Source organism: Babylonia areolata, chromosome 25 (genome assembly GCF_041734735.1).
Source record: "Babylonia areolata isolate BAREFJ2019XMU chromosome 25, ASM4173473v1, whole genome shotgun sequence".
In the NCBI taxonomy this organism is placed as follows: Eukaryota; Metazoa; Mollusca; class Gastropoda; order Neogastropoda; family Buccinidae; genus Babylonia; species Babylonia areolata.
Window position 1 is genome coordinate 39,942,808 of NC_134900.1, and position 24,555 is coordinate 39,967,362.

The 24,555-nt window shown below is 45.4% G+C and overlaps 1 protein-coding gene and 1 non-coding gene across 2 annotated transcripts; one reads left to right on the forward strand and one right to left on the reverse strand.

The window, feature by feature from the left end:
- Positions 1–9,687: 9,687 nt before the first annotated feature.
- On the reverse strand, positions 9,688–9,760 carry Trnar-acg (transfer RNA arginine (anticodon ACG)). The gene has a single exon. It is a non-coding gene; the product is annotated as a tRNA-Arg (tRNA).
- Positions 9,761–9,940: 180 nt separating this feature from the next.
- LOC143299488 (NADH dehydrogenase [ubiquinone] 1 alpha subcomplex subunit 5-like) lies at positions 9,941–24,118 on the forward strand. The gene is made up of 5 exons (XM_076612725.1): positions 9,941–10,052; positions 11,258–11,302; positions 12,067–12,183; positions 14,888–14,953; positions 23,361–24,118. The coding sequence occupies exons 1-5, from the start codon at positions 9,984–9,986 to the stop codon at positions 23,460–23,462; spliced, it is 399 nt and encodes a 132-aa protein (XP_076468840.1). The 5' UTR covers positions 9,941–9,983; the 3' UTR covers positions 23,463–24,118.
- Positions 24,119–24,555: the final 437 nt, after the last annotated feature.

Consider the following 24,555-nt stretch of genomic DNA (forward strand, 5'->3'; position numbering starts at 1 on the left):
AGTGGAGTGAGAGATGTAGGAGAGAGAGAGAGAGAGAGGGGCGCGAGGAGGGGGGGGTCGAAGGGGAAGGGGGGGGGGAGGAGGATGCCAGCAGTCTGTGACTGTCCCGGGGAGTTGCTGGCAGCCCCACTGTCTTGTATTGATCTGCCTGCCTGTCGCTGCTGTGCTGTGCTGTGCTGTGCTGCTGCTGCTGCTGCTGCTGCTGCCTGCTCTGCTGCCGTAAGAGGCTTTAGTGGCGCTCCTTACTGTACGTAGGTCTGCGTTGGGGTTTTATTTCGGTGTGTGTGTGTGTGTGTGTGTGTGTGTGTGAAAACAGAACGTTCGCATGTATCATACAAACGACCGCAAGAGAGAGAACTCTGTGTGTGTGGGAGAGTGGGGGTGTGGTGGTGGGGGGCGATGTGAAAGCCAGCATGGACGAAGCGAACGACCACAAGCATTGATACACAAGGGATCACTGATGAGCCAGTGCACGCATACGTGCATACTGTCATTGTACATTGTACATGCTGATACACAGGCATGGACAGGAGGTACGCACGCACGCACGCACGCACATTCACCTCCCTGCATTCCACTACACACACGCACACATTTCTGAGCCAAGCACCAAAAGTGGTGTGATTACAGAGACCCGACGAACAATGCTACATTGGTTTTCTCTGGATACCACATTGACACACTGACCGCAGCTGCGGACCAGCAGTTTGGTCAGTGAAGGGCGGTCAATTCGATGTCAGTAACATTCATCTTTTTCGGACTTCTTCCATTGGTATAATAGAACGAGCTGATGAAACAAGGCAAAGAAAAAACACAAAAAGTCCCCACCCCCACCCCCCTGGCTCCCACCCCCGACCCCACACAACAACAACAACAAAGTAAACAGAAAAGAGAAAAAAACAGAACTGAAAGGGGAAGGAAGAAGCAATAGACTGAAAGACAGAAACTGACAGTGTTCCGTTACAGAGCAGGAAGAAGCAATAGACTGAAAGACAGAAACTGACAGTGTTCCGTTACAGAGCAGGAAGAAGCAATAGACTGAAAGACAGGAACTGACAGTGTTCCGTTACACAGCAGGAAGAAGCAATAGACTGAAAGACAGAAACTGACAGTGTTCCATTACAGAGCAGGAAGAAGCAATAGACTGAAAGACAGAAACTGACAGTGTTCCGTTACACAGCAGGAAGAAGCAATAGACTGAAAGACAGAAACTGACAGTGTTCCGTTACACAGCAGGAAGAAGCAATAGACTGAAAGACAGAAACTGACAGTGTTCCGTTACACAGCAGGAAGAAGCAATAGACTGAAAGACAGAAACTGACAGTGTTCCATTACAGAGCAGGAAGAAGCAATAGACTGAAAGACAGAAACTGACAGTGTTCCATTACAGAGCAGGAAGAAGCAATAGACTGAAAGACAGAAACTGACAGTGTTCCATTACAGAGCAGGAAGAAGCAATAGACTGAAAGACAGAAACTGACAGTGTTCCGTTACACAGCAGGAAGAAGCAATAGACTGAAAGACAGAAACTGACAGTGTTCCGTTACACAGCAGGAAGAAGCAATAGACTGAAAGACAGAAACTGGCAGTGTTCCATTACAGAGCAGGAAGAAGCAATAGACTGAAAGACAGAAACTGACAGTGTTCCATTACAGAGCAGGAAGAAGCAATAGAATGAAAGACAGAAACTGACAGTGTTCCATTACAGAGCAGGAAGAAGCAATAGACTGAAAGACAGAAACTGACAGTGTTCCATTACAGAGCAGGAAGAAGCAATAGACTGAAAGACAGAAAATGACAGTGTTCCATTACAGAGCAGGAAGAAGCAATAGACTGAAAGACAGAAAATGACAATGTTCCATTACAGAGCAGGAAGAAGCAATAGAATGAAAGAGAAACTGACACTGTGTTCCATTACAGAGCTATGCTCCGTTGTGTTGCTGTGCTGTGCTGTGCTGTGCTGTGTTGTGTTGCTGTGCTGTGTTGTGTTGCTGTGCTGTGCTGTGCTGTGTTGTGTTGTGTTCCTGTGTTGTGTTGTGTTGCTGTGCTGTGTTGTGCTGTGTTGTGTTGTGTTGCTGTGTTGTGCTGTGTTGTGTTGTGTTGCTGTGTTGTGTTGTGTTGCTGTGTTGTGTTGTGTTGCTGTGCTGTGTTGTGTTGCTGTGCTGTGTTGTGTTGTGTTGTGTTGTGTTGCTGTGTTGTGTTGTGTTGCTGTGCTGTGTTGTGCTGTGTTGTGTTGTGTTGCTGTGTTGTGTTGTGTTGCTGTGCTGTGCTGTGCTGTGTTGTGTTGTGTTGCTGTGTTGTGCTGTGTTGTGTTGTGTTGCTGTGCTGTGTTGTGTTGTGTTGCTGTGCTGTGCTGTGCTGTGCTGTGTTGTGTTGTGTTGCTGTGTTGTGTTGTGTTGCTGTGCTGTGCTGTGCTGTGTTGTGTTGTGTTGCTGTGTTGTGTTGTGTTGCTGTGTTGTGTTGTGTTGCTGTGCTGTGTTGTGCTGTGTTGTGTTGCTATGCTCCGTTGTTTTGCTGTGCTGTGCTGTGTTGTGTTGCTGTGCTGTGCTGTGTTACTGTGCTCCGTTGTGTTGCTGTGCTGTGCTGTGCTGTGCTGTGTTGTGTTGTGTTGCTATGCTGTGCTGTGCTGTGTTACTGTGCTCCGTTGTGTTGCTGTGCTGTGCTGTGTTGTGTTGCTGTGCTGTGTTGTGCTGCTGTGCTGTGCTGTGCTGTGTTGCTGTGCTGTGCTGTGCTGTGTTGTGTTGCTGTGCTGTGCTGTGCTGTGTTGCTGTGCTGTGTTGTGCTGCTGTGCTGTGCTGTGCTGTGTTGCTGTGCTGTGCTGTGCTGTGCTGTGTTGCTGTGCTGTGCTGTGCTGTGCTGTGCTGTGCTGTGTTGTGCTGTGTTGTGCTGCTGTGCTGTGCTGTGTTGCTGTGCTGTGTTGTGTTGCTGTGCTGTGCTGTGTTGTGTTGTGTTGTGTTGCTGTGCTGTGTTGTGTTGCTGTGCTGTGCTGTGCTGTGCTGTGTTGTGTTGTGTTGCTGTGCTGTGTTGTGTTGCTGTGCTGTGCTGTGCTGTGTTGTGTTGCTGTGCTGTGCTGTGCTGTGCTGTGCTGTGTTGTGTTGTGTTGCTGTGCTGTGTTGTGTTGCTGTGCTGTGTTGTGTTGCTGTGCTGTGCTGTGCTGTGCTGTGCTGTGTTGTGGTGCTGTGCTGTGCTGTGCTGTGCTGTGCTGTGCTGTGTTGTGTTGGTGTGCTGTGCTGTGTTGTGTTGCTGTGCTGTGTTGCTGTGCTGTGCTGTGCTGTGTTGTGTTGGTGTGCTGTGCTGTGCTGTGTTGTGTTGGTGTGCTGTGCTGTGTTGTGTTGCTGTGCTGTGCTGTGCTGTGCTGTGTTGTGTTGGTGTGCTGTGCTGTGTTGCTGTGCTGTGTTGCTGTACTGTGTTGTGCTATTCTGTGCTGTTTTGTGTTGTGTTGCTGTGCTGTGCTGTGCTGTGTTGCTCTGCTGTGTTGCTGTTCTGTTCTGTGCTGTGTTGTGTTGCTATAGTCCATTGTGTTGCTGTGCTGTGTTGCTTTGCTGTGCTCCGTTGTGTTGCTGTGCTGTGTTGCTATGCTGTGCTGTGCTGTGTTGCTATGCTGTGTTGTGCTGTGCTGTGCTCTGTTGCTGTGTTGTGTTGTGTTTCTGTGCTGTGCTGTACTGTGCTGTGTTGCTGTGCTATGTTGTGTTGTGTTTGTGTTGTGCTGTACTGATCTGTGTTGCTGTGCTGTACTGTGCTGTACTGTGCTGTGTTGTGTTGTGTTGTGTTGTGCTGTACTGTGCTGTGTTGCTGTGCTGTACTGTGCTGTGTTGCTGTGCTGTACTGTGCTGTGTTGCTGTGCTATGTTGTGTTGTGTTTGTGTTGTGCTTTACTGATCTGTGTTGCTGTGCTGTACTGTGCTGTGTTGTGTTGTGTTGTGTTGTGCTGTACTGTGCTGTACTGTGCTGTGTTGTGTTGTGTTGTGTTGTGCTGTACTGTGCTGTGTTGCTGTGCTGTACTGTGCTGTGTTGTGTTGTGTTGTGCTGTACTGTGCTGTACTGTGCTGTGTTGTGTTGTGTTGTGTTGTGCTGTACTGTGCTGTGTTGCTGTGCTGTACTGTGCTGTGTTGTGCTGTACTGTGCTGTGTTGCTGTGCTGTACTGTGCTGTGTTGTGTTGTGTTGTGCTGTACTGTGCTGTGTTGCTGTGCTGTACTGTGCTATGTTGTGTTGTGTTTGTGTTGTGCTGTACTGTGCTGTGTTGCTGTGCTGTACTGTGCTGTGTTGTGTTGTGTTGTGTTGTGCTGTACTGTGCTGTGTTGCTGTGCTGTACTGTGCTGTGTTGCTGTGCTGTACTGTGCTGTGTTGTGTTGTGCTGTACTGTGCTGTGTTGCTGTGCTGTACTGTGCTGTGTTGCTGTGCTGTGTTGTGTTGTGCTGTGCTGTGCTGTGCTGTGTTGTGCGAGTTGCCTCCGCGCAGCGCCATTCATCATGTGGGTTATTTCCACCAGCGAGGTTATTGCAGTTGTTCACAAAGAAAGCGACAACAAAACTGTATAAAAGCAGAAATAAAGGTGAAAGCAGTATGAAGACTGCCCCCCCTCCGCCCCCTCCCCCAGGGACTTCAACCACATCGATATTTAGGATCCCAGAATACTGGGTTTATTTCTTAGAGTGGTTTCCCTTCTGCAACTGCCCCCTCCCCGGTCAGTGATCTTCCGCTCCGGCTGTGCCGTGAAGATGGACAGAAAATAGATACAGGAATGAATGGATACAGATAACTATATCTGATAGATAACAAATAAATGACATATATTTCCAAACACACGATTCAAACAATGACTAACGAACGCACGAACCAACACACTAACTAACTAACACCCCCCCCAAAAAAACAACAACAACAACAACAAACAAACAACAAAACAAAACAACCCAAAGAAAACAACAACAAAAACAGAAAAAAACAAAAAACAACAACAACAAACAACCAAACAAAAAACCCAAAACAAATACATGCGTATATGAAAACGTGATTATATAAACAGACAAACAAAGCAACAGAAAAATGACGAAATGATTAACAAAACAACTAAAAAACGAAATAATCAAATAAATAAATGAATGAATGAAATATCTATTTTATGGCTTGTCTTCCCAGACACTCGGGTTGTTAATGTTGTTTTTTTCAGACAGAGACCACAGCCCACTTTCTGGCGTTGTATGTGTCACACAGTGACATTCCGGCACGCACACTCTGTCTAGTATCATCATCTCAGATGAACAGACTATAAAAAAAAATAAAAAAAATAAATAAACGAACGAACGGCGCGCGCGCGCACACACACACCCATACACATTGGATGATGTTCCAATTGGGTAAACACTGCAGGTGGCTGTATCTGTTGGGCTGACTGGCGCCAGATGATGTTGTGTTGTGAAATAAACCACGGCACCGCAGTGATGTGGTTTCCATGCAAGCAGAATGGACACCCTGGTTCACCTTGTTATCTTCCATTCTCTTTATCCATCACCATCGAGCGTTCGTCACGGAATTAAATAAACCTTGAAATTAAAATACAGAAATAGAACAGGGAAAAGAAGGGGGAAAAGAGCAAGTCAGAAGTGTGTGAATGGGAGGGACTGGGGAAGGAGGGAGGGAGAGAGAGAAGGAGAAAGCGAGACGCATGGGGGAGAGAGACTGAAGAGGGGAGAGGAGACAGAGGGGGAGAGTGACAGAGGTGTGTGTGTGGGGGGAGGGGGAGCCAGATCGAGGGGGACGTGATGGAGGGGGAGAGGAGACAGAGGGGGAGAGTGACAGAGGTGTGTGTGTGGGGGGAGGGGGAGCCAGATCGAGGGGGACGTGATGGAGGGGGAGAGGAGACAGAGGGGGAGAGTGACAGAGGTGTGTGTGTGGGGGGAGGGGGAGCCAGATCGAGGGGGACGTGATGGAGGGAGAGGAGACAGAGGGGGAGAGTGACAGAGGTGTGTGTGGGGGGGAGGGGGAGCCAGATCGAGGGGGACGTGATGGAGGGAGAGCGAGACAGAGGGGGAGAGTGACAGAGGTGTGTGTGGGGGGGGGAGGGGGAGCCAGATCGAGGGGGACGTGATGGAGGGGGAGAGCGAGACAGAGGGAGAGATAGCGAGACAGAGGGGAGAACAAGAAAGAGGGGGGGAGAGCGAGACAGAGGGGGAGAGCGAGACAGAGGGGAGAACAAGAAAGAGGGGGGGGGGAGCGAGACAGAGGGGGAGATAGCGAGACAGAGGGGAGAACAAGAAAGAGGGGGGGGGAGAGCGAGACAGAGGGAGAGATAGCGAGACAGAGGGGAGAACAAGAAAGAGGGGGGGAGAGCGAGACAGAGGGAGAGATAGCGAGACAGAGGGGAGAACAAGAAAGAGGGGGGGGAGAGCGAGACAGAGGGGGAGAGCGAGACAGAGGGAGAGATAGCGAGACAGAGGGGAGAACAAGAAAGAGGGGGGGAGAGCGAGACAGAGGGGGAGAGCGAGACAGAGGGAGAGATAGCGAGACAGAGGGGAGAACAAGAAAGAGGGGGGGAGAGCGAGACAGAGGGGGAGAGCGAGACAGAGGGGGAGAGCGAGACAGAGGGGGAGAGCGAGACAGAGGGAGAAAGAGCGAGACAGAGGGGGACAGAGGGAGACAGAGGGGAGAACAAAAAAGAGTGGGAGAGCGAGACAGAGGGAGAAAGAGCGAGACAGAGGGGGGAGACAGATGGGAGAACTAGACAGTAGGGGGAGAGCGAGACAGGGGGGGGGGGAGAGACAGAGGGGGAGAGAGACAGACAGAGGGGGAGGAGGAGGACAGACAGAGGGGGAGAGCGAGACAGGGGGGGGGAGAGACAGAGGGGGAGAGAGACAGACAGAGGGGAGAGACAGACAGAGGGGGAGAGCGAGACAGGGGGGGGGAGAGACAGAGGGGGAGAGAGACAGAGGGGGAGAGAGACAGACAGAGGGGGAGAGCGAGACAGGGGGGGGAGGAGAGACAGACAGAGGGGGAGAGAGACAGACAGAGGGGGAGAGCGAGACGGGGGGGGGAGAGACAGACAGAGGGGGAGAGAGACAGACAGAGGGGGAGAGAGACAGACAGAGGGGGAGAGAGACAGACAAAGGGGGAGAACAAGACAGAGGGGGATAGCGAGACAGGGCGAGATAGAGGGGGAGAGCGAGACAGAGGGGGAGAGCGAGACAGAGGAGAGAGCGAGACAGAGCGAGACAGAGGGGGAGAGCGGGACAGAGGGGGAGAACGAGACAGAGGGGAGAGCGAGACAGAGCGAGACAGAGCGAGACAGAGGGGGAGAACGGGACAGAGGGGAGAACGAGACAGAGGGGAGAGCGAGACAGAGCGAGACAGAGGGGAGAGCGAGACAGAGCGAGACAGAGCGAGACAGAGGGGGAGAACGAGACAGAGGGGGAGAACGAGACAGAGGGGAGAGCGAGACAGAGCGAGACAGAGCGAGACAGAGGGGGAGAGCGGGACAGATGGGGAGAACGAGACAGAGGGGAGAGCGAGACAGAGAGAGAGCGAGACAGAGCGAGACAGAGGGGGAGAGCGGGACAGAGGGGGAGAACGAGACAGAGGGGAGAGCGAGACAGAGCGAGACAGAGCGAGACAGAGGGGGAGAGCGGGACAGATGGGGAGAACGAGACAGAGGGGAGAACGAGACAGAGGGGAGAGCGAGACAGAGGGGAGAGCGAGACAGAGCGAGACAGAGGGGGAGAGCGGGACAGATGGGGAGAACGAGACAGAGGGGAGAACGAGACAGAGGGGAGAGCGAGACATAGGGGAGAGCGGGACAAACAACAAACAACGAACAACAAACAACGAACAACGAACACTGCACAATCCTTTTCTGTACTGGGAGTGGGGGGAAAAGGGGAAGGCAAAGGACAAGACAAGACAAGACAGGACAAGACAAGACAAGACAAGACAAGACAGGACAGGACAGGACAAGACAAGACAAGACAAGACAAGACAAGACAAGACAGACAGGACAAGACAAGACAAGACAAGACAAGACAAGACAAGACAGGACAGGACAGGACAGGACAGGACAAGACAGGACAAGACAGGACAGGACAGGACAAGACAAGACAAGACAAGACAAGACAAGACAAATTCTTTATTTTCCAGGACAATAGATAAACACTGGCGCGCTTTTTTTCATCCAGTCCCCGCCCTGAAACAGTGTCTGCACTACACAATACTAAATTATATATGTCATTGCATGCACTACATATTGCTACTTAAGTCATAGCATGCGAATACAATACTACATAATGGCATAAGCATGGTAAAAATAGACACACACACACACACACACACACACACACACACACACACACACACACACACACACACACACACACACACTGCAGGCACAAGCATGGTATTAATAATCGACATAAAAATACACACACACACACACTCTCTCTCTCTCTCCCTCTTTCACGCACACGCACACTTACACACACATAAGCATATACTGTGTATGTTACTTAACAAATACTATACTAATGTGAATATAAAACAGTAAGTCTAATAAAAATATACACACAGCAATAACAGGCGGGGGAATGGGGGTGGGGGAGGGGGGATGCTCATTGCCAAGGGAAGCATAATTCAACATATAAAATAGTGTGAGAATAAAAATGTCACAGGTGAACGAGAGAGAGAGAGAGAGAGGAAAAAAAAAGAGAAGATAATAATGAACAGAATAAATAACAAATGCCGAGCTGTGTACAAAGCGATATGGCCAGGCCAGAGAGAGGGGGGGACGGCTGCATGCATGGGCAATGACAATGAGAATAATATTTCCTGGAGGCTGAATTGCTACATAGTTGTGTGTTTATCGATCTGCGTGTGTAGCTGTTCACTGTCACGTCTGTCCGGCAGGTTCCAGATGAATGGATCTGTTAGTCTTGTGGTGCCAGGCCGTGTCACACCCATCAGTGCCAGTCTGCTCTCCCCTCGATCCCCCCTCCACTCTCTCTCTCTCTCTTTGTGTGTGTGTGTGTGTGTGTGTGTGTGTGTGTGTGTGTGTGTGTGTGTGTGTGTGTGTGTGTGTGTGTGTGTGTGTGTGTGTGTGTGTGTGTGTGTGTGTATTTATGTTATCATTATAACTGCTCTGATCGGTCCCGATTTTATCACATGATCTTTGTCAAAACATTTAGGTCCTCTCTCTGTCTCTCTATATACTGATATGTATATATATATATTAGTAAATATAAATATATATATATAAATATATATATATATATATATATGTGTGTGTGTGTGTGTGTGTGTGTGTGTGTGTGTGTGTGTGTGCTATTGGAACTTGAAACTGATGTAGATTAGCAAGGACAGATTGAAAGAATGGGCCACTCAGTGACAGTGCCTAAAATCTGAATCCTTGAATAATAAACATTTTGAGTTGTGAGTTGTGAGTTCTTTCTCTCTCTGTTCCGACGCAGACAGACAGACAGACAGACAGACACCCACCCCAACACACAGGCGCCCCGCGCCGCTCGCACCCCACAGTATGTGAGTCAACAAAAAAAAAATTTTAACATCAAACTGAAATTTGTTAGGTCTGTGGCTTCCCAGTTTCTGCGGACTGATCCACATTGCGAGATAAGAGACGTGCTTGTCAGGCCTTTAAAAAGAGACGGAGAGAGAAGAAAAAAAAAAACAGGTGGGGAAAAAAAAAGTCGAGCCTGCCAGGATTCGAACCTGGAATCTTCTGATCCGTAGTCAGACGCGTTATCCATTGCGCCACAGGCCCCGCTGTTTCTAAGAGGTGTTGTTACTCACAAGATACATGGACACCACTGGTTTTATTTGTGTCTATCTCAAATATATGGAGGAGATGTACTTGGAAAGTATGATACTAAATTACGTTTTCTTATTTTGAGGAAATTTTGACGACTCGTAATTTGCGGCAGAAGCTCCGCGCCTTGAATGGACGATCTCTGTTTGGAATACGTCAAAGAATTTTAAATTCTCAAATGGCAGACCCATTGCACTTTCATGTTAGCTTTAATAACCTTGACGGCGGTATGGCGACTCAAAAACTGGTATGCACAACTGCTGCATTTGTTTAATTCATTGTTGCAATGTGTGCAGTGATTGATATTTGAATGACTTCATATGCGAGAGTAACCTGAGCTCTGTTATGGCTGTGAAATATTTGTTAGGTTTTTTTTGTTTTCGTTTTAATTGATTAGCAGGGGTTGAAGTTCTGCCGCACTGTCGAAGTTTCGTCTGCTCTGAGAAAAGCACGAGTTGTAGCCGAAAACAAGTATTTGGTATATTATTTTTCTGATGTTCAGATTCTTCGTTTAGAGGTGTAATCAAATTGTTGACATACTGCCAGTATTTATGTCTTGTTTACGCTGGATTTAGGATTTGATATGCCTGTAGTTCTTCCATAGAGAAAGTTTGGCTGATCACTTGAGTTTATTTTCTTGAAGAGGTGCAAGGTTAGAACTCTTTTATTCACTGAGTATTAAATATGAGCTATATAGCACCATTTAATTGATACAACAACAAAAACAAAACGAAACAACAACAACAACAACAACAACAAAAATAATAAAAGGGGGGGGGGGGGGGGGGGGGGTTGGGGGGGGGGGGGGGGTAGGGGTTGTGACATTTATGGCACATGTATGTGCTCTCTCAGCAGAGATTCATTGCCCAAGGAAAGCATACATGTGCATAATATAAATGATAACAGCATCATGTCAGTAGGTGCCAGTTTTGACAGCAGACATGACAAGTTGAAGAAGCTGTTGATATGAACAGATTTGATGCAGACTTTCAGTAGATGAATACAGTGAAGGAAGGAGGAGTGGTGGGAGTGATATCAGTGAGCATTTTTCAAGCACTGTGTGAATGAATTTTCCATTCAGTCTGCTGTGTCTCTGCAGAGGACTACATTCAGAATCAAATATATCAAAGTTAGGTTGATGACCAGTTAACCTTACAAAAGTGAAGGTTATTCAAGAAAGTCTTGGGGAAGACTGTGTCCAGGGCTCAGCATAAAAAGGCTGGGCCCAATCCTGTCCCAACACACTGACTTTCCCGGACAGAAGTCTGGTTCCCATTCACAGATTGGTGGAAGTCAGGAAAACCTGAGTGAACTACTTTTTCCCAAAGATATAACACCACATCGAAACAAAGCCTGGACCTCTGATGACTGGATTAGAAGTCCAGTGCCTACCCGATAGGCGACACTGCCACCTTATGTGTGAAAATGTATGTGTGTTGTGTTGTGTTGCAGACAACAGGACTGACAGGGCTGGCTGTGGCTCGTCATCCACACCAGGTAAGAATCCATTACCTGCTTTTAGGACTAATGAAATAGGACTTTTATGTTATTGTGTGGATATGTTTACACACACACACACACACACACACACACACACACACATATATATATATATACACATACATACATACATACATACATATATATGAATATGATAAAATTTTCTATATATATACTTACATGCACACCCAAGTTTATTTTCCACTTCCAGTACTCTGTTTAATGTTTATACAATATATGCATTTCTTGTGTATGTCAATGCTATCAATATATATGTTTGTTTGTTTGTGTGTGTGTGTGTGTGTGTGTATACTGTGGGGAGTGATGGCCTAGAGGTGACGTGTCAGCCTAGGAAGCGAGGGAATCTGAGCGCTCTGGTTTGAATCATGGCCGAGCTGCCAATATTTTCTCCCCCTCCACTAGACCTTGAGTGGTGGTCTGGATACTAGTGATTCGGATGAGATGATAAACCGAGGTCCCATGTGCAGCATGCACTTAGTGCATGTAAAAGAACCCACGGCAACAAAAGGGTTGTTCCTGGCAAAATTCTGTAGAAAAATTCACTTCGGTAGGAAAAACCAATAAAACTGCACGCAGGAAAAAATACAAAAAAATGGGTGGCGCTCTCAGTGTAGCGACGCGCTCTCCCTGGGGGAGAGCAGTCCGAATTTCACACAGAGAAATCAGTTGTGACAAAAAAGGAAAATACAATACAACTCTCTGTGGGGGAGATGTTTATGTATTGTGCTATCTGTTGTCAGACCTTGAAGGTGCTGTATGAGAAGATCCTGAGGACCTTGCACAAGTTCCCTGAGGAAGCTGCCTATCGTCGCTACACTGAACAGATTGTCAGCGACAGGATGGACATTGTCAAAGCCGTAAGGGAACGATGAGTTTCCTGCATATTGTGTGTGTGGTGTCTTTGTGTCTGTATATATGCATGTGTGTGGTATGAGTATGTGATGCGTGTTTGTGTGTGTTTTTTCTTGTGTTTTAGTATGTGTGCATGCGCACATGTATGTATGTATGTATGCAAGCGTTCGTGTGTGTGTGTGTGTGTGTGTGTGTGTGTGTGTTGCTTTTTACAGAGGGGAGAGGGAAGATCAAGATGTTTTTTTTTGTTTTTTTGTCTTTGATTCACGCGTGTAATCAAAGTGACTCAATGTAGTTACCGGCAGCCTCACCCAGTACACTGAAGCTATGACTGAAAAACATTGATTTTGCCTGTTTTCCCCGAGCCTGTAACTTGAGTGATGTTTAAAAAATAAAGATTCGTTTTGAAGAGGAATAAAGTTGAATTTCTCCTCTTTCCTGTGCTGTCTTTAGTTTCCTTCTAGTGTTTGTCTTTGTTGAATAAACGAGTAAAAAATCATGGATAGTTGGAGAGCTTTTTGCATGCAGGGGTTGACCACCTTGACACAGATGGTGTCAACTGGTTTTCTTGTCTCTAATTTTCTAAGATGCAGACTGCAAGTTGTTAAGTTGGTGACCTCACTTCCTCCACATGCTTTCTCAACATAGGCACCCCACAGGGATGCGTTCTATCCCCACTGTTGTACTCACTATTGACACATGACTGTGCAACTCAAAATGAATGTAACACCATGGTCAAGTTTGCCGATGATACTACTCTAGAAGGTCTGATTACAAACAGGGATGAGTCAAAATATAGGGAAGAAGTACTGGAACTTGTCAGCTGGTGTGATCAAAACAACTTAGAACTCAATGTATCAAAAACCAAAGAATTAATTCTAGATTTCATTTTCAGGAAGACCAGATCTGACCCCTTACCACTTGTCATTGAAGACAAGCAAGTAGAGATCATCAGCGACTTTAAATTTCTTGGACCGATCATTTCCAACGATTTGAAATGGGAGAAAAATACTGAAAAAATTGTTAAGAAAGCACAACAGCACCTGTACTTTCTTCGGCGCCTCAGAAAGTTCGGAATTAAAAATGAAATCGTGGTTGATTTCTACCGAGCAATCATTGAAAGTGTGCTAATCTTTGCAATTACTGTTTGGTATGGAAACATTTCCAAGGCAGAAGTTGCAGCCCTTAACAGAATCATAAAAACTGCCACCAAGATTACTGGGGCTGATCTACCTTCTCTAGAAGACATATATTATAAGCGGCTACTCAAAATAGCAAAATCAATCAGCCAGGACGAATCACATCCAGCTTTTGGGATTTTCAAGATGCTCCCCTCTGGTTGACGGTACAGAAGTATTAGGACGAAAACCAAATGCTTCACCAATAGCTTTTTCCCCAAAGCAGTCAATGCCCTGTCTCTCAAACAAATCAAGTGTGATAAATAGAATTGTGCAACCAACAACCATCTACTGAAAGATCTAGTCATCAGCCCCATCCACATGTAATATGCAGCTTCTGTTCAAATGTGTGTGTGTGTGTGGGTGTGCGCACCATGTGCGTGCATGTGTATGTGCGTGCATATGTGTGTGTGCAGTGCTTGCATGTGTGTGTGTGCAGTGCGTGCATGTGTGAGTATGCACAAGTTTTTTTTTATATTGATATGCACTTGTATGTATCCTAATTTCTACTGTGTCCATGTTTGTGTATGATTTTCAATTTAGTACTATCCCCCCCCCACCCCCCCCAATATTCCTTGTGATCCTGGTACACTTGGTGAGAAAGAGAGAGAGAGAATGATATTGTGTGTGTATGCATGTGTTTGCATCAACTGATCAGAAAAAAAAAAAGAATTTATCGTTTAAACTTACAGATCACATCCAACAGATCTGTTAGGCTTTAGTACATGCAGGTTGAATATTTTTGTTTGACTCACTCAGTCACTGACTATGTGCAAATTTGTACATGTGTAAGTGTGTAAGAAGAAAAAAGACAAAAAAGACTCCAAAAACAAACAAATATTAATCATATTTCCATTGAAAAACATAATCAGACATGATGATAATCCCTTTATTTTTACTATATTTATAATTTAAATCAAATACCATTGTTCCAGTATCTCATTTTAAAGACCTTGCTCAGCTGAATAGAAATCACTTTATTTTTTATCAAAATAACTTTAAAAATGATGAAAGTGTGCCCATTTTGCTATTTTGCCATTTTGCAAAACTTCTGGATTGCCGAGTTCAGTATCAAGGAACCTGTCAGCTTGTATTGCTGGAAAAAAAGGCATAGTAACTATCTACAAAATATTACTATCCTTAGTTTCTAGCCTTTTGTGTTGTTAAGTAAACATGCAGTGATCCTGTATAATTGGGGATTTGGCCAAAAGTTCAAAATGAGGCACAAAAAAGCTAATTTCAGTGAACTTCGCTTGGTTGCAACTTTCAAATATAGATAGAACCATAGTTTTTGCCGGGGGGTGTTTGTTTTGACTTGCATTTTTAATTTAAGCTTTTTGTAGAGTTGTCTAAACAGACATATCAGGTCTTTTTTTTGTTTAAAAAGGGTGCTGGCACCTACTCTTTGTACACACGTGGTTTGTCCACAAATGGTGTTGCTATTAAACTTGTATTATAAAGAAATGTCTTTTTTTTTCTTTTTTTCTTTTTTTTTTTAAAGCAGTTTTAATCCATGTTGTTGTGTGTTTAGGAACCAGATGTGGTCAAACTGGAGAGGAAGTTGAACGCCGGCCAGATTGAAGAGGTCATACTGCAGGTCAGTTGAATTTGACCAGTGTCGGGCTCTCTTAGTCTGGACTTTATTCACTCTCACTCTCTCTCTCAATTTTCTTTCTATCTCCCTACCCCTCCCTCTCTTGTTTTCACTCTCCCCCCCCCCCCCACCCCGCCCCCTCTTTTTCTCTCCCCCTCTGTCTCGCAGTCTCTCTGTTACACTGTGTTCCATAGCCAGTGTGTCCATGTGAGTGTGGTGTTCTCTGTTGGGTTTTCAGTTGTTTTGTAGAATTGAATACAGTAGAACCTTTCTCTGTTAAAAAATAAAACATTTAGGTCTTTGAAGGGTGGGGTCTTCACATGGAAGTGAGCTGCCAGTGGTGTTCATTTTCTTCTTTATACTTTCCATAGTGCATGAATTGACATTTGTGTGTGTGTGTGTGTGTGTGTGTGTGTGTGTGTGTGTGCCCCTGCTTTGCACATTTTTGTTTCTGACCTCTGTGCGTGGGTGACACCGTGAACATTCAACCTAATTGTGCAAATTTGTGTGCTTGCTATCAGGTTCTCGGATTTTTTCATACACACACATGTTAATGCTCATATACTGACACTCAAAGGTCTTAGAGAGAATGGGAGAGAGACTGTGTGTGTGTGATGGGGACAGGAGGAGGGAGAAGAGAGAGAGATCTGTATAATAATAATAATAATAATAATAATGGTATTTATATAGCGCTGAATCTTGTGCAGAGACAAAGCGCTTTTGCACCAGTCATTCACACACATGCATAACTCTAAACTGGAGAAACTGAAGACAAGGAAGAGGCAGGGAAGGGAGGCTATTTTGGGAAGAGGTGGGTTTTAAGGCCAGACTTGAAAGAGCTGAGCGTGGAGACTTGATAAAGCAAAAGAGGGAGTTCATTCCAATTGCAAGGTCTAGAGACAGAGAAAAAACGGCGGCCAGCAGTCGAATATTTGAATCTGGGTATGTGTAAACAGAGTGGATCCAAAGCCGATCATAGAGAGCGAGATGGAGTGTAGAAGTGAAGGCAGCCACAGAGATAGGAAGGGGCAGATTTGTGAATACATTTATAACATAGAGTGCTGATCTTGTACTTTATTCTGTGTGAGACAGGGAGCCAGTGGAGATGTTGCAAAAGAGGAGTGATGTGCTCAGATCTTTTCTTTCTCAGGATGAGTTGGGCAGCAGAATTTTGTATGCGCTGAAGGGACTGAATGGATGAAGCAGGCAAACCAGACAAGAGAGTTACACTTACAGTAGTCAAGGCGAGAGAGAATGAGAAACAACGAGTCTAGGTGTTGCGTCAGTGGACAGATATTTCCGGATGGAACTGATGTGTCGCAATTGACAGTAGCAGGATTGAAATGTCGGACTGATAAAGTTTTACATGGACACTGTGTTGTCAAGGACAACGCCGAGGTTCCTGACTGAACTGGAAAGAGTGATGGATGTACTGCCAAGTTTGATTGTGTCAGTTGTGATGGAAGAGAGTTTTTGTTTAGTTCCTATGATCATTGCTTCAGTTTTGTCCGCATTCAGTTGTAACTTATTTAGAGTCATCCAGTTTTGAATGTCCAGGAAGGAGTTGGATGTTTCTTGCAAGAGCGACGACAATTTTTCAGGGGTATCACTCTTCTGGAATTGAGTGTCATCAGCATAAGAATGATGACTGATATTATGGCGGTTGATAATTTCAGTGAGAGGAGCAGTGTACAGCGTGAAGAGCACTGGGCCTAAAACAGATCCCTGTGGGACTCTATGTTCGATTTTAATGGATTCAGACTGGAAATTATCAACAATGACAGACTGGAATCAATCAGTGAGATAAGATTTGAACCAGTTTAGGACAGTGCTGTTGATACCAAATGTAAAATGAAGTTGGGAAAGAAGGATTGAATGGTCTGTCGTGTCACAGGCTGCTGACAAGTCGAAAAGAAGAGTGAAAAAGGAGATCTGTCCTGAATCGGATGCTAGCAGTAGATTATTCAGGATGTGGAGGAGTGTGGTTTTGGTGCTGTGGTCAGCACGATAGGCAGACTAAAATGGGTGGTGAGATAGTTGAAACAAAGGTGGTTGTTGAGCTGCTTCAGGACAGCTTTTTCAAGGAGTTTGGACATGAATGGAAGATTAGAAACTGGTCGATAGTTTTTCAAAATGTTTGCATCAAGGTTGGATTTCCTCAGAAGAGGCTGGATGATTGCTGTTTTGAAAGTGGATGGAAACGTTCCAGTGAGAAGGGATGAGTTGACAGTATTGGTGATTGTGGGGAGAAGCTGTGAGACACAGTGGGAAAAGACAGAGGCTGGTATAGGATCGAGCTCACATAATTTTATTGTCATTTCTTTCAGGATTTCATGGGCTTCTGTTTCAGTCAATGGATTAAAGGAATGGAGAGGAGTGCCACTGAATTGAGGATCAGGATGAGCATGTTGGAAAGGCATTTGGTCTGAGATGGTACAAATATTTTGGACTTTGTCGAAAAAGAAAGAGAAGAAGACATTGGGGAGTTCAGATAAAGTGTAGGCAGAAGGAAGAAGAGTCATTTTTGCAGTACCAAGAAGATTTGACATGACAGAGTAAAGAGATTTGGTGGATGTGGCATCAAGAACTTGAGAAGAAAAGAAGTTTGTCTTCACTGATGAGATCATATGTTTGACTTCATGTATTTGTTTTCGGAAGATTTGATTGTGGACTTTCAGTTTTGTTGATTGCCACCGCCGTTCCAATTGGTGATGTTTGCATTTTGTAAGTCGAATGTCTTGTGTGTGCCATGGGGCGGAAGGTCTATCAGGGAGCATGCGGGTAGTGGGTGGTACATATTCATCCAGCAGTTGAGAGAGGACAGTGTTGTAATGTGCAGAGACGTCGGTGTGGGAAGAAATTTTGGAAAGGCGTTCAGCAGCTTGAGAAGAAAAAGTGTTAATGTTGATGGATTTCAGGTTGTGACGAGTAACAAATTTTTTGGTTCTGGTAGGTTTTGAAATATTAAGCAAGAATATGACAACAGAATGGTCGGAAGAAAGTTCATCAGTTACAGTCACTGACGATGAGCAATTGAAGGGAAGCAACCAGAAACGATTTTGGAGCTACATAAAATCTCTCAGACACGACAGTTCAGGGGTGTCTGTTATGAGATCATGGAAGATTATATGCATCCCCGAAAGAAAAGGCCAACATATTAAACCATCAGTACAAGTCAGTCCTCACACCGGTCTCCCTCACCAGCATCTGCGGCATCATCGCAAGTAACATATTGCGCCATCTGAACCAACATGAAATTCTTGACAACTCCAGGCATGGGTTTAGAGCCAGGAGTTGTGAAACCCAACTGTTAACATTATTCCACGACGTCGCCAAAACCCAGAACAGCAAACAACAGATGGATATGGTAATCCTGGACTTTTCCAAAGCCTTTGGCAAGGACCCTCACAAGCACCTCCACCGTAAGCTGGACCATTATGGTGTACAAGGATTGACGTTGGACTGGATCAAGGCCTTTCTTTCCGATCGCACCCAGATCATCTTATTTGACGGCGAAAAATCTGAGCCAGCACCTGTCATCAGCAGACTCCCACAAGGGACAGTTCTAGGACCCATCCTATTACTTATTTTCATCAAAAGACCTGCCTCAGAACATCAAGGCCAATATCAGATTGCTCGCTGATGACTGTATAGACTACTCCACCATAAAGACTATCGAAGACTGCAAGATGCTCCGAGACCTAAACACACTGTCCGATTGGGAGCAGCGTTGGGGGATGGAATTTCACCCCGAAAAAGTTGGCACACTTCGGCACCTCCTCTGACCCATACAAGTTCAGTTTCTTCCCGTCAACCGTTCCTGCCTGCAACAGCGGTAGAGGCTTCCCCTTAGTATCATTCAAGAGGGAGCTCAACAAAATCCCAGCTTAGACCCCTCCCCAACTAGCCCCATGGTAAATGAAGGATAGGGTTGTGTCGGTCCAGGTCTTGACCTGGGGGTCGCTACAATTACTGGATAAGCCTGTCCAGATACCAGGTTAGGCTGGTTTGGTCCCCCCCCCCACGCCTCCTCCTCTTTTTTTTTTTTTTTTCCTGCCGCAACATGTTGCCTTGGAGCTGAACTCAGGGCTGTGCAATTGGGGTGCTGAGGCTGCTTTAGACCCTCCTGTATCCTGTTGTCCCAAATAGACGTATTTTTATGTTTTATCTTACGCCTCTGCACACACAGGTCAGCAGTAGTCAATGATGACGGCAGACCTTCCAAATTGAAGATTGAAGCATCAAAGTCACATGTGATGAGCCAGTCCAATGTATGGCCAGATCTGTGTGTTGGTTCCGTAACGAGCTGAGAGAAAGAATGATTGGACAGAGATAGACATAGGTGTTTTGACATCAGTGGAAGTTTGATTGTCAAAATGAAAATTGAAGTCTCCAAGGATGATAGGTTTGCCAGAATGAAGGTTGTAGTAATCAGGTAATGTTCGGAACTCATCGTGAAACAGAGAAGACGTTAGGTTGTTTTCACGACTAGGAGGAGGACAGTAGAGACAACAGAAGATGATTGAGTGACCAGGAACATTGAGAGTGACTTCGAGCATTTCAAAAGTATCATGTGAAAAGCAAAGGTGTGGTTATGGGAGAAGGAAAGGGAAGACTCCAAGATGTCTCTGTAGAAGATGGCGATGCCACCTCCACGAGAGTCGAGGAAGTGACTTGTTTTTGTATCCAGGGTGGTCAGTTGTTTAAGTTTGGGTTCGTGACCTTGTAATTTTAACCACGTTTCGGTAAGAAATACAATATCAAAGTTATTTTCAAAAATATAATCAGAAATATAGTCAGTCTTTTGCTCAGGGCAGACAGACTGAGCATTGAACAGACAGGCATGAAAGACATCAGAGGTACAGACTGAGCATTTAACAGACAGACATGAAAGACATCAGAGGTACAGACTGAGCATTGAACAGACATGAAAGACATCAGAGGTACAGACTTAGCATTGAACAGACATGACAGACATCAGAGGTACAGACTGAGCATTGAACAGACATGAAAGACATCAGAGGTACAGACTTAGCATTGAACAGACATGACAGACATCAGAGGTACAGACTTAGCATTGAACAGACATGACAGACATCAAGAGGTACAGACTGAGCATTGAACAGACATGAAAGACATCAGAGGTACAGACTGAGCATTGAACAGACATGACAGACATCAGAGGTACAGACTGAGCATTGAACAGACATGAAAGACATCAGAGGTACAGACTGAGCATTGAACAGACATGACAGACATCAGAGGTACAGACTGAGCATTGAACAGACATGACAGACATCAGAGGTACAGACTTAGCATTGAACAGACATGACAGACATCAGAGGTACAGACTGAGCATTGAACAGACATGAAAGACATCAGAGGTACAGACTGAGCATTGAACAGACATGAAAGACATCAGAGGTACAGACTGAGCATTGAACAGACATGACAGACATCAGAGGTACAGACTGAGCATTGAACAGACAGACATGAAAGACATCAGAGGTACAGACTGAGCATTGAACAGACGGACATGAAAGACATCAGAGGTACAGACTGAGCATTGAACAGACATGACAGACATCAGAGGTACAGACTTAGCATTGAACAGACATGACAGACATCAGAGGTACAGACTGAGCATTGAACAGACAGACATGAAAGACATCAGAGGTACAGACTGAGCATTGAACAGACATGACAGACATCAGAGGTACAGACTTAGCATTGAACAGACATGACAGACATCAGAGGTACAGACTGAGCATTGAACAGACGGACATGAAAGACATCAGAGGTACAGACTGAGCATTGAACAGACGGACATGAAAGACATCAGAGGTACAGACTGAGCATTGAACAGACGGACATGAAAGACATCAGAGGTACAGACTGAGCATTGAACAGACATGACAGACATCAGAGGTACAGACTGAGCATTGAACAGACATGAAAGACATCAGAGGTACAGACTGAGCATTGAACAGACATGACAGACATCAGAGGTACAGACTGAGCATTGAACAGACATGACAGACATCAGAGGTACAGACTGAGCATTGAACAGACATGACAGACATCAGAGGTACAGACTGAGCATTGAACAGACATGACAGACATCAGAGGTACAGACTGAGCATTGAACAGACATGAAAGACATCAGAGGTACAGACTGAGCATTGAACAGACAGACATGAAAGACATCAGAGGTACAGACTGAGCATTGAACAGACAGACATGAAAGACATCAGAGGTACAGACTGAGCATTGAACAGACATGAAAGACATCAGAGGTACAGACTGAGCATTGAACAGACATGACAGACATCAGAGGTACAGACTGAGCATTGAACAGACAGACATGACAGACATCCGAGGTACAGACTGAACATTGAACAGACAGGCATGAAAGAGATCAGAGGCAGGCTGAGAGAAATTGAATGGTGAAGCAGGTGAGTCAGACAGACAGGCAATGGAAGGACACGATGGTGACTGAGCAGTGGAGAGCAGTGGGAAGGTAGAGAAAGGTCTGGGAGTTGAGACAGGTGTGGAACGGTATCACCAATACCTGTCGATAACTTCAAAGTGCAGTTGCCGATTGCTGTGAAGATGTGTGATGAAATGTTAATCATTACAATCACACTGTGATCTCATGGCAGTCAGGGGAATGGGGGGGGGGGGGGGGACTGAGTGAGATAAGGGTGAACTTGTGGTTTTGTCATTTTCATATATAAACCTTTTTTGCTTTCTGTGTAACTTGTTTTAAGAACTGTTATTCATCCTGAAATGGCCCTTTGCATTCAGCTGGGCTATCATATTGGCTACATTTTGATTTGGTTGGAGGGGGAAGATATCAGTGTATCTAAGGCGGTAGTAATGGCTGTCCCAGTGTCTCAGGGAACACATGAAGTTGTTAGCACTGTGGCCCCCTGAGCAAAGGAGGTAGTAATGAATATCCCTGTGTCTCAGGGAACACATGAAGTTGTTAGCACTGTGGCCCCCTGAGCAAAGGAGGTAGTAATGAATATCCCTGTGTCAGGGAACACATGAAGTTGTTAGCACTGTGGCCCCCTGTGCTAATGAGGTAGTAATGGATATCCCTGTGTCAGGGAACACATGAAGTTGTTAGCACTGTGGCCCCCTGTGCTAATGAGGTAGTAATGGATATCCCTGTGTCTCAGGGAACACATGAAGTTGTTAGCACTGTGGCCCCCTGAGCTAAGGAGGTAGTAATGGATATCCCTGTGTCAGGGAACACATGAAGTTGTCAGCACTGTGGCCCTCTGTGCTAAGGAGGTAGTAATGGCCATCACTGTGTCTCAGGGAACACATGAAGTTGTTAGCACTGTGGTCCCCTGAGCTAATGAGGTAGTAATGGATATCCCTGTGTCTCAGGGAACACATGAAGTTGTTAACACTGTGGCCCCCTGAGCAAAGGAGGTAGTAATGGATATCACTGTCTCAGGGAACACATGAAGTTGTTAGCACTGTGGCCCCCCAGAGCTAAGGAGGTAGTAATGGATATCCCTGTGTCTCAGGGAACACATGAAGTTGTTAGCACTGTGGCCCCCTGTGCTAATGAGGTAGTAATGGATATCACTGTGTCTCAGGGAACACATGAAGTTAGCACTGTGGCCCCCTGAGCTAATGAGGTAGTAATGGATATCCCTGTGTCTCAGGGAACACATGAAGTTGTTAGCACTGTGGCCCCCTGTGCTAATGAGGTAGTAATGGATATCACTGTGTCTCAGGGAACACATGAAGTTAGCACTGTGGCCCCCTGAGCTAATGAGGTAGTAATGGATATCCCTGTGTCTCAGGGAACACATGAAGTTGTTAGCACTGTGGTCCCCTGAGCTAAGGAGGTAGTAATGGATATCCCTGTGTCAGGGAACACATGAAGTTGTTAGCACCGTGGCCCTCTGTGCTAATGAGGTAGTAATGGCCGTCCCTGTGTCTCAGGGAACACATGAAGTTGTTAGCACTGTGGTCCCCTGAGCTAAGGAGGTAGTAATGGCCGTCCCTGTGTCTCAGGGAACACATGAAGTTGTTAGCACCGTGGCCCTCTGTGCTAATGAGGTAGTAATGGATGTCCCTGTGTCTCAGGGAACACATGAAGTTGTTAGCACTGTGGTCCCCTGAGCTAATGAGTTAGTAATGGATGTCCCTGTGTCTCAGGGAACACATGAAGTTGTTAGCACTGTGGTCCCCTGAGCTAAGGAGGTAGTAATGGATGTCCCTGTGTCAGGGAACATGTGACAGTGACCTACACAGGGCAGTGGCTCTATGGGCCCAGTGTGGTTTAGCAGAGTGGTGAGCTCACAGGTCTGTGGAAGTCTGCTGACAGGAGAGGCCGAGTGTTATGAATACCCATTGTTATTGTTCTGATGATCATTTTGTTGACCAGGCAGAGCGAGAGCTGATGCTGTCCAGGAAGATGCTCCAGTGGCAGGTGTGGGAGCCCCTGATAGGGGAGGCCCCCAAGAACCAGTGGAAGTGGCCCCTGTGATGTCTGTGCCCCGAACTGAATGACTGACTGTCCTGGACAAGGAACTAGGTCTGTGTGTGTTAGAGTGTCTGCTGACAACAGTTGTGGTCAGACTGGCCTGACTAGTGCTTTAGGTTGGTGCAAGGTCAGGCATCTGTCCCTCTTTTCTTTTTTTTCTCTTGTTTTATACAGCAGGCATGGTGTAGTGTATATGGATCAGTCCACACACTTTGAAACCTCTTGGAAAGTGAAACTGGTTAGACTGGATATGCAATGGTTTGTTTTTCAGTTCACTTAGAGCCCTGTCCCTCTTTCTGCCTGTTTTTTTTTTTTTTTTTTTTTTTAAAGATATGTGTATTTTTATATTTTAGAATTCTTATCAGGGGCAGTGAAATAATCGAATATGAATCCAAAGGATACCATTTTCATTTTCAAATGAACATGAGGGAATTTATTGGCAGAAGATTAGTTGCAGATACCCTTTAATGGAGGTTTCATAAGTGTTTGAAAAGACGTCAGAATGAAAAGTTCAAGTCATATAATAAATGTTAATTGTTTCTGCTGTTTCTTTTGTTGTTATGGAAGTTGCACACAGAACAATGTTAGATGCATAAACTAAGCCTTTATCCAGTTGTGGAGATGTTAACTGGTTGAATAAATTGACTGTTTAAAGTAAAGTACATTTGTTTGTGTGTTCATTCTCCTCAGTGATTCTCTCCGACTGGTTGTTTGCTCTTCAGGCCATCAGTCGCTGGTTTCCATTCTGTGCTGCTGGGGGGAAATGAGGGAGGTGAAGAAAAGAGAAATTGTTAACAAACAGGGCTCATTTCAGGAGTCAACACCCATCAGTTCTTAAAACCAGTGGAAGACAACCCAAGATGGTGTGAAAAGGTCAGTCAAGGCAACATTAAAAAAAACACACAACAGTTTGCCAATGTCTGGTCCACATGGAATTGAAACGAAGTTGAATATATTGACAATAACTTAGTTTCATTCACATCTGTTTCAGTCCTTGTAAAATTGAAATGAAGTTGAAGATATTAAACAGACCATTTCATTCACATCTGTTTCAGTCCTTGTAAAATTGAAATGAAGTTGAAGATATTGACATTAC